This window comes from Peromyscus maniculatus, chromosome 3, assembly GCF_049852395.1.
Source record: "Peromyscus maniculatus bairdii isolate BWxNUB_F1_BW_parent chromosome 3, HU_Pman_BW_mat_3.1, whole genome shotgun sequence".
NCBI classification, from domain to species: Eukaryota; Metazoa; Chordata; class Mammalia; order Rodentia; family Cricetidae; genus Peromyscus; species Peromyscus maniculatus.
Window position 1 is genome coordinate 39,239,063 of NC_134854.1, and position 12,768 is coordinate 39,251,830.

General features: G+C 42.3%; 1 protein-coding gene across 2 annotated transcripts in view; it reads right to left on the minus strand.

The window, feature by feature from the left end:
* The window catches only part of Reln (reelin), a 461,223-nt gene that overhangs the window by 69,415 nt on the left and 379,040 nt on the right, over positions 1 to 12,768 (minus strand). For both annotated transcript variants that reach the window (XM_076566340.1, XM_076566339.1), the window contains exons 32-40: positions 11,230 to 11,388; positions 10,845 to 11,033; positions 10,044 to 10,317; positions 7,807 to 7,947; positions 7,526 to 7,703; positions 3,993 to 4,077; positions 2,960 to 3,142; positions 1,321 to 1,492; positions 1,118 to 1,220 (exon numbers count right to left, since the gene is read on the minus strand). In XM_076566340.1, the coding sequence (XP_076422455.1) occupies positions 1,118 to 1,220; positions 1,321 to 1,492; positions 2,960 to 3,142; positions 3,993 to 4,077; positions 7,526 to 7,703; positions 7,807 to 7,947; positions 10,044 to 10,317; positions 10,845 to 11,033; positions 11,230 to 11,388 (1,484 nt within the window). The remainder of the gene's footprint in view (positions 1 to 1,117; positions 1,221 to 1,320; positions 1,493 to 2,959; positions 3,143 to 3,992; positions 4,078 to 7,525; positions 7,704 to 7,806; positions 7,948 to 10,043; positions 10,318 to 10,844; positions 11,034 to 11,229; positions 11,389 to 12,768) is intronic.

Here is a 12,768-nt window from a genome sequence, read left to right on the forward strand (position 1 = left end):
AAATCAATCTACTCACTTCTGTAGCTACTTTGTGCATGTATTCTTGTACACACATATGCCTGGTGTGTGGTAAGGAAACCTAAAATCTGCTTTGTAATTTCCAGTATGTAACATAGTATCTTAAACTCTATCCGACATGTTAAATCTGCTTTGTAATTTCCAGTAGGTAACACAGTACCTAAAAGTCTAACCCACATGTTGGACATTGGTACTACATTCTTCTTCAAATCTAATGGCAAACTTGTAACCTTTGACCTTTTCTTTTCCTTCCTTCCTGATAATCCCCTTTCTGCTAAATGCATGTGACTCTTTCTGGGCCAGATCTCATCTTTCCAGTGTAGATGAACATGTTCTTATCATCATGCCATTATAATAACTGATTATTAATATGTGAGTGGGCGTGGAGGGGAAGAACACACAGAAGGAGGGTGTGACTGTCCCTTTATCTTCTGACGAACAAACAACTGAGGCTTGTTGAACTTTGGACAAAAGTGCTACTTTTTCTTAGCATTTAACCCATAGATACCAGAGTAATGCCACTCACCACCAAGAACACAACAAACCTTTTATTCTGTTGATTTTACTCAAGTGTTTTAATATGAAAATGTTTTAATTATGGATTTACTTTCTTGACAAATATAAGGAATGCATGAAATGTCAACTACACATAAGTATATTTAATACTGTAAAAAGTGTGACACTGTTTTAAATGAAAAATTCACAGTAGCATGATAACATTCTATGAGTATGCTGGTACATTATAGACTATAGTTAGATTGACCTACATCCTAAGAAATTCTAATTTTATATAAGATCTGTGAAAAATAACAAGACCACAATAGCATTCTTACACATTTTTATAATTTTAAAGTAATTAATTTCAACACTTATTCTAGTAGTTGGGAGGGAATCTATGTTACAAGTAACGCTGTTTCTGAAACAGACTTTAGTATAATAAATTGGTCTGATGTTAAAACTAAGTAAGACACACAAGCCTTTTATGGCCTTATACAAAACCAGAAAATCACAGTGGACGAAATTAGCTAAGACTTCCCTCTTCTTGCTGAGGCTTTGTTCAAGATAAAATTTAAAGTATTTCTAATAGAACAGTCAATACCTCAAACTGAATGATGGTGTTCTCATTTACACTTATGTCACGGGTGGTAATGGAGTGCTCACCAACTTCATTGGAAACAAACACCATGGCTGAATCTTCCTCACTGGTTATCAAAGAAGCAAAAGGAAATAGTTTAGGCAAAATTTCCTCCTGATTTGGATGGCGCAATGGCTTTACTTTTAGCTTTTCAACTCAATACTTACGGAGCTCCCTTTGAAGAATACGGACAGTAAAGACCTATGTTACCACCCGGGTAGAAAAACCAGTTGTCTTCTCTGGGCCCAAAGTCAAACGTATCCAGAAGCATCACAGGGTTGTTCAAATTATTTCCATCAACAATGAAGTCATCAATAATCCAGATTTCCTCTTTCTTACCTGAGACAGTTTTGGATAAATAAAATTTTTCCAAAGAAGAAAATCAGATTTGCTCATTGAAAGAAAATCAGCGACAACAGCCTCAGCATATGCTTTCCAGATGAAACTCACAAGCCACATGGCAGCGTGTTCACAGCGATCAAAGTGTGAGGAAAATAAGCTTGCAACCATATTAAATAACAGAGCACCGAACAGCCGTCCTAATCTCAGGGAGGGCTGATGAGCAGTTTGCTCATGCACACTGTCCTAGTCGGCTGAGTACCATGGGCCTGTGGCAATAGCCTGGTTCTTAAATGAAACGCTCCACCTCTGTCTCCCTTCACACCCATCATGGCCCTAATTCCAGTAGCTTGCTTTCATTTACTTGGTTTGAAAGTGATGGATACAAAACAAATATTCATTTCAGATATAACATGAGGCCCATCATCTTCTGGATTTTTAAACTGGGTATATTTCTTTTTCAGTTTTGTTTGATCTTTAAGTAAGATTCATGCATATAAAATATCAGGTTAAATATATGTTATATTTTATAACCTGTACACTTTATATAATTTCATATGTACTTTATATCATCTCATAAATCCATTTAGAAATCTACCATGATTTTATCTTACAACATGTTGAAATTTTATTTCATTTTTTATTTAGTAGTTATAAAAGAAATATATAGGTTAAATTTTGGAGACAGAAGTATATCTTTCCTACCTGTTCTTGTTATTTCTGCTTAATATGGTGTAATTGTACTTATACAGGCAGCTAGATGTGTGTTTTGGCAAAATTGGCCCTTTAGACTCAATACTAATAGAACTATAAGAGTCAAAGTTAGAAACTGGAAAAATCTTGTGTAAACGTGAAATGCTGTTAAATGCTGTATTTGTTTGGTGTAACACTGAAGCCAGGGGCTGTGACTGGGATGTAAGACACCGCCTGCTTGGTTTAAGTTCCTCTGGCTTTTTCTTGGATTCTACAATAACCTGTTTCCCTAAGGAAATGCCATTCAGAAGAACGGTACATTCCTAAAGGAATTCAACAAAACAGCTGCTACTGGTGAGTAACTAATGGTAATGATGGATTATTAAAAAACACAGCAAAACAAAACACTGAAATTCTGTGGCTCATACTGTAATCCCAGCAACTTGGAGGCTGAGGCAAGAGGATCTTGAGTTCAAAACCGTTCTGAGCTATATAATGAGTTTTGGGCCAGCCTGTGAGTAAAGGGGAAGATGTTTCAGTCAAAACCAAATGAAGAGAAACTAAAACAAGAATTTATCAGTTAGTTATGACAAGGTGACAAGGATAAAATAAAGTTGAATTTTCAATGAGAATGGTCAAAAGGGAAGCATGTAAAATGTGAGTGGCATGCACAGCCAGTGTGCCTCTCAGGGAATCCTTTCTCTATGTCTTAGGAACAAGAACATTAACACATGGCCGTCAGTCTTGATCAAAATAGAATGCATGCATTTTTACCATTGCTATATGGTTGCCAGAGTCTGAATCTTGTAGCGTTGGTCTGGGCGCTGTACGGCAAGGGAACATTAATGAAAAGTGTACTGGTTGTCTGAGGGAAGTAGAACTCATCCATGAGGTGCCAGGTGATTCCTCCATTGACAGAGAACTGTAACAGGATGGAGTGAGACCGCTCTGGAGTACCTAGGGAGGAGACAGCACAGGCATCGAGCACACTGTGAGGAGGACATAGTCTGCTCCGAGCTGACTCTTTGGGCATCAGTGCGTGAGCCTGTGTATATTTTTATAGAAGACTTTCTGCTCCAAATACTTAAGTGGCAACTGAAAGTGATTGTAGGCAGAGCTTGTAAATGAATATATTTAAAAACACACACACACACACACACACACACACACACACACACACACACACACGCCTGCACTCTCCTTCTCTCTTTCCTTTCTTCCTTCTTCCTTCCTTCCTTCCTTCCTTCCTTCCTTCCTCCCTCCCTCCCTCCCTCCCTCCCTTCCTTCTTTTCTTTCTCTCTCCTATATCTAGGAGATACCAAATTAAAACTTATTCATTCTACTGACATCACAATTTTGCAAATGTTCAAACATTTAAGTCAAGGGAATATAAACAAAAAATCACTTGAAAATGTTATATCTGTAGTGACTATTTTTAAAGAAAAATATTCAATTAAATATGAAAAGTCAAAAACTAAGTAGTGCTTTGGGAGGATTCACATCTGTAAAATAAACCCCAAATGTTCATAAATTAATAATTTTTAATTTAAAATTCTGATAGCTAGAAAGCAGTGACGGTGGGATTCAAGGACATGCTGGCAAGTTTACCAGCTAGCACAGTAACCACATCTATATTAAAGAGTTTAGGACAGCACTTATTGCACCCCTACGGTAAGAGGAACTTGTGTAAAGATCATTTGTGAACAGGGAAGTTTAAGGGCCCTTAGTGGGGCTTTTTGTGGGGGAGAGATTGAGCACAGGACAATTTTCTAGAAGGAAAATGACACATACCATGGGAATAGCTTACCTTTTGCTATAAATCTCAGTGAAAACTGGACATACATAGTATTGGTGCAATCTAGGTCTCTTGAAATAAGCATTCTTAGTCCCTCCTGAAAATAAAAGAGAAAAGAACCTTATGTCATTTGCAGAATGACTTGTATGTTATATACTTACCTTGCATTAATTAAGCGATAGCTACATAGATGTAATGGTAGTTACATATGGTAAGCAGTAATGTTTTGTCTAGCTTCAAAGGACACAAGGAAGAGACCCTCTCCTTCTCTTACTGTCCTCATTCTCAGTGTTTAAGGAACACAATTTCATCACCCCAACCTCTAATTCATACTTTTTTTGTGGCTATTATTAAAAGTGGTGCAAAAATGATAGTGCTGTCCACTATTGGCATTTTAAAAATAGTCTCTTTTGATCACAGCGTGTTGTGGAAGAAGCAAGGAGGAAAAAGATAAAAAATGTGCTGAGTGCTCCTGCTGGAGGCCAAGAACTAATAGCTGACTTTTGCAGGGCTCCAAGGAGTCTTGGGAACTCACTACTGCTTTGCCTGCTCTGCCAGCCCCAGGAGGTTCTCATTCAGGCTGACACAACGCCCCAGTTGGCCGAGTTAAATAAGGCAGAGCGAAGGCAGGTCCCCATGCCTAGACTGCAACCACTCATGCAGAGAAACCACACAACGAGGAAAACGATCACATTAGCTTTAATAATTTTTTCTGCTAATTAACTATTTCTGGTGGTCTGAGATCGACATTTCAGGTTGTTTTGTTCATGTATATAGGGGCTTGTGATGACAGCCAGTACATTTCACTATGCAAAGATCCCAAGGTCCAGACAGGTTTTTAATTTCTCAGCTGAGCCTGCTGAGTGAAGTGACTTTTCAGTAGCCTGTGGCTGGGACAGTACCAACTGATTTCCTTATTATCAACTAACAAAGACTAAATGCTGTATTAGCGAGGAAAAGTAACTTTTTTTTCTCTACTTCATGTTTATACAGACCACTGTCACTAATAGCTGAAACAGCAAACATATACTGAGTGCCTAAAACATGCTGGGTTTTAATAGACACTTTACTGATTAAGTATTCTTAAGAGAAAGATTATTCTCGTGTTGCAAATGAGAGAGAGAGAGAGAGAGAGAGAGAGAGAGAGAGAGAGAGAGAGAGAGAGAGAGAGAGAGCACAATGTTTAGTCTATTAACTCATCTATTGATTTGGATAGAAAGAGGAAACCATATCATTTTGAATTTAGAATCTAAGAGTTATTTGGGTAGTATAATGAAAAATGCCATCTCATTTATTCTCACCTCTTTATACACCATAATCATAAACTTCCAGGATTGAAAGTAGCTTTGAAAGGCCATGTACCAATGATTTTTGTTTTTCTTTCATGTCTAACAATTCATGGCCTTGCCACAGTGCGTAATCAATGCCTGTCCCTCAAGCCCTCTCCCTTCGGCATCTGCAAGCTCAGTGCTGTGAGTTCTTTTCTAGCTCAGGGTCACAAGGAAACTGGGATGTGGACAAAGGGGGCATCCTCAGACAGCTCAGAGATTCTGCTAACAATATCCTTTGCTGACAGTAAGATACAGGATTATTACTCCCCCCTTGGTTATGGAATGTAAATATGAAACTGTTCCCAAGGGCAAGCCTAGCCACTGCACAAGGATCTGCGTTACACTGCTTGTTTTCTAGGAGACTGTGGCCTTGACCTGTAGGTGTAAAGGCTCCTTGCATGCTGCCAATAGTCTAGCTCAGCACTTGATACTGACCTTTCTTCCTTCCTTCCTTCCTTCCTTCCTTCCTTCCTTCCTTCCTTCCTTCCTTCCTTCCTTCCTTCCTTCCTCCCTCCCTCCCTCCCTCCCTCCCTCCCTCCCTCCCTCCCTCCCTCCCTTCCTTCCTTCCTTCCTTCCTGCCTTCCTTCCTCCCTTCCTTCCTTCCTGCCTTCCTTCCTCCCTTCCTTCCTTCCTTCCTTTTTTTTTCTGAGACAGGGTTTCTTTGTGTAACCCTGGCTGTCTTAGAACTAGTTCTGTACACCAGGATGGCCTTGAACTCAGAGATTCACCTCCCTCTGCCTCCTGAGTGCTGAGATTAAAGGAGTGCACCACTACTGGATGACAGGGACTTTTATGTAGTGGAACTGTCAACCCTCAGTGCTGTAGATTCTGGTTCATACTGTTTTCCCTTTCATTCTTTCACTAGGTTCAGATCCGTCTGTACCAAATATGAAAAATTCTGTTGTATTCAACAAGCGGTTTTTAGTAGTGGAGAGCACTCCTAAAGATATAGCGAGAAAGACGATCATCCCCGTTCATGAAAGAATGCCTTTGTAGGTCAAACTGCAGTCTGCTGAATGGCACACACCGAGCTGTCTACATCTTGTAGAGCTGATGGATAATACATGTAAGGCATAATGCTTGGCTGCTCTTGCATTTCGATGGCTGAAGGGAAAACAGCCTACATGCCGTTCTTACTCATAAGTCTTAAGGACTAGGTTAATTCTAGTGCTTGAAAATTTATCAGGCAGACCTCTGAAGCATGGAAAGTTGCAAGGCTTCTCTTCTTTGGTTTAGTGAGCTGCCTGGAATGGGGCAGAAGTCAGTTGGAGGTAATGGGCTCTACATCCTTAGATGAGACTAAAGATACCAGGAGTTTCCATCGTGGATGTGCTGTCTCACTGTCTCTGGTCCATTAGCACTCTTGGGGACTTATACACCTCTCAGGTCAATAAGTATTTCTCTCTATCCATGCAAAACTTGGGAGGAATTTGGATTCAAGCAAGTATGCTAACTGGCATCTATTAGCTATAATTGAAAAAGTTCCAGGGTGTCTAATTTTCTCAGTGCTCAGTATGACTCATTAAGGTTGTACAGAAACACATGCAGACTTTTGTCAAGGACTTCATTTGCACACCCAGATTAGTCAATTTCTCCTTGCTGAGAGGGACGAGATGTGGCACGCACTCACACATGCAGAGGTGCCAGCCGAGCAGAGTTTCATTCTGCTGCTTAGCATTTCTCTAACTAGACATCTAGGGTGGAAGACAAAAGAACATTAAGAAGGTCTGAGAGTGCCAGTTAACGTGACTTAATGGCCCTGTCTTCTTCTAGTCACCTGTAAGGAAGGTTAGACTGCTGGCAGGAAGACATTCTTAAAAAAAGAACAAAGGGAAAGATTTCATAAAATCATTTAAAAATACTATAAGATAAAAATTCAATAATAGGAAATGCTGCTCCTAGTAACCAAATTCTAACGATTATGCATACATGTATTCTTATGTATTCCATCAGAAAGTTAGCAGAAGAATTTGATCTCCAAAGAGAGAAGCAATGCTGTGTCCAAAGGACCACAACAATGAATGTAGTAGACACAGCAAGACCTTACCTCAGAGACAAGATGGAAGTGGGGAGGCAAGGGAGGAAAAAAAACCAGGGTGTGCACTAGAAGTCAGTAACTGTGCAGAGATAACAGACGCTGGAGAGACCCAGAATGCATCTGTGTGGGGCAGTGCGGCTTGCGGATGATAGAGGAACACACAGAACTTCACTCACCCCTTTAAAAATCAGAGATGTTCCAGATTTGATGGTCTCACCATTCAGATTCCCCCTCTCTGCACCGTACACTTCAGGCCAAAGGTCAGGATGCAAGTTCCCGTTGAAGTCATCTTTCAGAATGGAGGGGAGGGGAGCGACAGGAACACAATAGGGCCCCCCAAAGCCCCGGTCACACCTGCCGAGGAAACGAGAGGAGAGGCAGCAGTCTTTATTATGGCTTCCACACGCCAGTTTCATTGTGCCACCACAAAGAAGGAAACTGCATTTTATTAACTTACACACAGCGTCCAGCATCACAAATTCCTCGTCCTGAGCACATCCAAGGACACCCTGAGGCCAGTACAACATTATCAATAGTCCAGGAATCTGCTCCTGTGGTGTAGTTGGCCTGAATCCATCTGAACCGTGTCCTGGGAGAACTAAAAAACAAAACAAAATAAAAACAAACAAACAAACAAAACACTGTTGGTTTGATAGGCAATTTTGAAAGCATGGAGCATGGACAGCTATTCTATTTCCCTTTTCCCATGAGCACCCTCTTCTACAGCACAGTTTTCTGTCCCTGAGACACTTATTTTCATACTAAGTACTAAATGCTCTTTCCTCTTGACCCGTAAAGGGGAGAGCAGAATGCATGCTACCCAAACATTTCACCACTTCTCTCACAGGGAAGTCAATGTGTGACATAGAAAAGTTATCTGGAAATCTTGATTTATGTTCTGAAATTCACAGAGAATTTCAGTCTTTGCTTTCAGGCTCCTACTGTTACTTAGCAAAGGCTCAACAAAGAAACCGGGGACTTACATCGTTTTGGCAGTGAGGGCCCCATTCCACTGACCCTAATGGTTTCTCAGAGTATACAGGGTCCTATCATACTTGTGTTTTCTATGTTGTTTCTTAACATGCTGTTTCTAAAGCCAAGAACTGGATATAGCTCCTTATTTTCTATCATGTTTACAGTCTGCTATTTGGAATATATTAAGCACAATGGCTAAAATCCATTGTCAACTTCACTGGATTTAAAATCGCCCTGGAACACACCTCTGGGTGAATTTATGAGGGTGCATCCAGGAGGATTTAACTGAAGAAGGAAGCCTCACCCTGAATGAGGGGAGAGTGGAGCGGAGGCGTGAACACAGGCAGGGCCATGGATGGGGAAGGGCCTGAGTAAGAAAAGAACAGAGCGGAGCGGAGTGGAGCGGAGGCGTGAACACAGGCAGGGCCATGGGTGGGGAAGGGAGAGCAGAGCGGAGGCGTTCATTTCTGCTGGCAATTGACTGTGGCTTCAGTGTGAGCAGCGGCCTCACGCCCCTGCTGCTGTAACTCCCTGCCAGGATGGACTTTATCTTGGAACTGGGACTCAGAATAAATGCTGCCTTCCTTAAACTGCTTCTGCAGGCATCTTGGCACAGCCATGAAAGGTAAGCACCACACTGGGTCATGAGAGCACTTTCTCCAGAAACAGAGGCAGCCCTACCACACAGGAACAGCCACTGCTAAGGAACAGGCTGCATGGAAAAAGACTTGGTATTTGGAATACAGAACACGTTCCACTGAAGGGTGACTCTTGGTAGTGCCATTCCAAGTACCACTGTTTCTTTCTCAATACAGGTTCTCCTCAGTCTGAGGCAGTTACTAGCATGGTGGCTTTAAGATAGAAGTATGGTTACCCGCCATGTGCACTGTCAAGACCAAGCCACCGATGATGAATGCAGCCTCCCACCGTCTGCCCTCTTCTTCAGTGCCAGTCTATCTGTTGCTATGACTTGCCTCACAATTAGGTTTTGGCATCACCAAATCCTTGACTTTCCCCATCAACTCTTGCTTTCTCTGGCCTCTAAATTTGGTTCTGCTTTATAGCAGCAGGTATGATCTCCCATGTTCCTCTCCTCCTGGATCAGCCTTAATCAGTCTTACTCAGCAGAGATATCAGCTCCTCTGGGAACCTCCCCCACACCTCTAGGCTGATTATCTAGGATCTTGTGCAGCATCTCTGTTATCATTTCGCATGATAAACAGATGATTAGCTGTGTGTTATCCTAAATAATGTAGCTGGGTCCTAGCATCAGTTTATTCATTAGGTATTCAACAGATGTTGTGTCAAAAGGAGCAAATGAACGATAGGCAGGCACTGTTTTAAGCTTTGGAAGTCCATGGAAAACTATTTCAGACCAAATATTAACACACTGCAGTGTCTTATGCTTTCTCCCATCCTTCTATTGCATGTCTTATCTGAATTGTGCCAGGAAAATAGATACCTCTGTATTTATTTAACACAGAACATTCTTTATGCAAGATACTGGATGCACAGTGAGTAACAGAGCTGAGAATCCAATGAGGAAATTATTGTGGAAAGAAGTTACCATAACTTCTGGAACTCTCTAGTTATATTTAGACACCTTGTACTATGCTTCTTCCTAAGCTGTTCCGGAAGAGCACTATTCCTGAGTGGAATCACCATTATCTTCAAATTAGGTGACAGAAACCTAACATGTAGTCAAATGACAAGTCTCACTTGGTGGAGAGTGGAAGGTAGACTGTGACCCGCCTCCAGTTCTGGAATCTTTCTGAGGTGTAAATTGAACTTTCTGTGTAGTGCAGACAGCCAATGGTTGGAGGGACACACTCTTCGGTGACAAGATGCCAGTCCTTGCCGTTGTTCAGAGAATACTGGAGCTGTATACTGTGGGTGCTGCTGAAGGGCCTACTGCAGCCCATGCTCATTTCAAACTGTAAGAAGCTTGATGGTGACACATGAAAATCCCAGGTCTCAGCATACCGAGGTTTTCCTACCAGAGACAACAACAACAGCAAAGGTTCAAAGGCAGCATAGATGCATAGCAGTGATGTTCACTTCTATAATGCTTATGCTTGCTCCCAACATTTCCTACAGCAAACCCAAATAATGCTTTGTGGTCAGTGCCTCAGATTTGCATTGGCTTTTCTTCTCACACTTGCTGTTTTATAGTTACCACAGAATTGGAAACATGGCAGGCTGTCAATTTGAAGACCTTTACTATCTTAAGAGGGACTCACAGAGTCATAAACTCTCAATTTTGCAAACTGCAAAACATAGGAATGTCCTCTGATAGATATTTTTCTGCCTTTAAGTAATCTTCTTCCTTACTATGTTCCGTGAAAGAAAGTTCCAACAGGCACAGGTTCCCAGGCTATTCTAGAGGACATTGCATACCCTGCCCTCCATAGCAAAGGAAGTTAAGCACCTAATTTTATAAAAGAAAATTCCTTTGAGTTTTAGTTAATTTACTCCTGTAGTTAATCAAATATCCTTCTGTTATGTGGTGGCAATATATACCTATGTTTTCAGTGAATATCAGGGCAGTGTCCATAGAGAGACAGTCAATATCAACTTGGCCTCCTTGGATTCGATACCAATTGGCTTGCAAGTCTATAGAGCCATCAAATTTATCTTGGAATCCAGTTTGAGAGCTGTCATTCACTCCTATAAGGACATCATCCAAAGCCCACTGGGCTGAATGCTTCCCTGCAATCAGATAGAAAGCAGCAGATGGAGAAGGGTTCATTACACAACAATATGAGTATCTTTGTGACCACGGTTTTAAATCAAATTGTCTGGAAATTGACAGTAAATTAACAAACATATACATTACAAGTTGGATATGGATGCTGTGTGATTAAAAAAGAAGCCACCAGCGAAGTTGGAGAGAGCAGTGACTCACCGTGCTGCGGCTGCCACCACCGGAAAGCTGTGGCAGGTGTCTTTGCTTCTCGTGGCAGGTCAATGGAAATGATCTGTGGCTCCAGAAATGACATGAAATCCAACTCGCGCAGCAAATGCCAGATTATCCCATTGTCATTTGAATACTGAACAACAAGCCCTGCGGTACAAGACATAGATCCAGGGACTAGGACAGCTTCTTAGAGGTAAGGAACAATATTTTTTTTAAACAGCAAAACTGTAGCAACTCCAACTTGTGTCTCAGAGAAGGGATGCTCATCCATCTAACTTCCAAGGCATAAATTAGAGGATTCACAGGCCCATCAATTTCCTGACAGTTCCTAACACACTAACTCCCAGTAAATGGAGACAAGAAATATATCAGCTCCTTTAAAGACCACTCAGCTTTGTATGAGTGATGAGTGGGCTGGTTAGGGAAACAGAACAACCCACTCCAGATCATGTACTTAAAATTTAGCATTACAGAGTCTCAGGTCATCATTACACACTCATGAGAAATGTCTTGATTTCCTTGGTGGAAGATGAGTTGCACTCTTTGCGGCTGAAGTGCTGGGCAGTTGGTCGGGAAGCCTGTCAGGCAGAACAGCCCTTCAAACGGCACTCCATATTCTGACAGACCTTGGTCAGTGAACCCGAGTGAGGCCAGACTATTCACGAGTACAGCAGCAAGACTCATGCTCCCCACGGCCAGTTCTCTGAGCCACATCTCCTCGTGTTCATCCTATCTGCCTTTCCTCCACCTGCCACAGGCTGACAGGATACGGGAGCTACACACTAGAGGGCCACGGGCCTCATGTGCTTCCTTCCCTGCTACTTCTCAAGAAACATTGTTATTTAAGAGGGGACATAGGGGCAGGTCATGATCAACAGAGGAGAAAACCGCTACAGATAAGATTGTGGGACTACATGTGTACACACACACAGATAATATATATGGATACAAATCAGTTCTAGTCATAGGAAATATCTCTGTGGGAGACAGCAGAGGTATGTATCTAATGGCTTATTCCACAATCATTCATAAACTTGGTCCAGAGTTCTGAGGCTACAGAACTCAGGAGAGCAAGCCCTCCCTGTACCTTGCCCAGGCACCACAGTAGTGCCAACCCTGTAGGAGGGTGTGGGTGAGCCTGCCCTGAAGTTGTGAGCGTGGGAGAGCTGGCCCTGCACCTCTTGTCTGCCATGTGGTGGTGAGGGTGAGGGAAAGATGCCCCTCCCCTTCGCTTCGGGAGAGCTGACACTGTGGACGGGGACAGGAGTGAGCCATCCTGAGAATATGAGTGTGGGAGATCTGGTCTGCCCTTCATCTGCCATATGGTGGAGTGGGCAAGGGAGAGAACCCCTCCACACCTCCCCATGCCCCTTGAGGTCTGTGGCAGGTGGGAGAGCTGTCTCTGAGGTCATGCTTTCCACCAGCTGCAGCACTGGACAGAGTGGCCCCTGCACTTCCCCTGGGCAACACAGTAGAGCTGGCCCTGGTGGTGTAGGTGTGGGTGAGCCAGCCAGGAGAACATAAGCC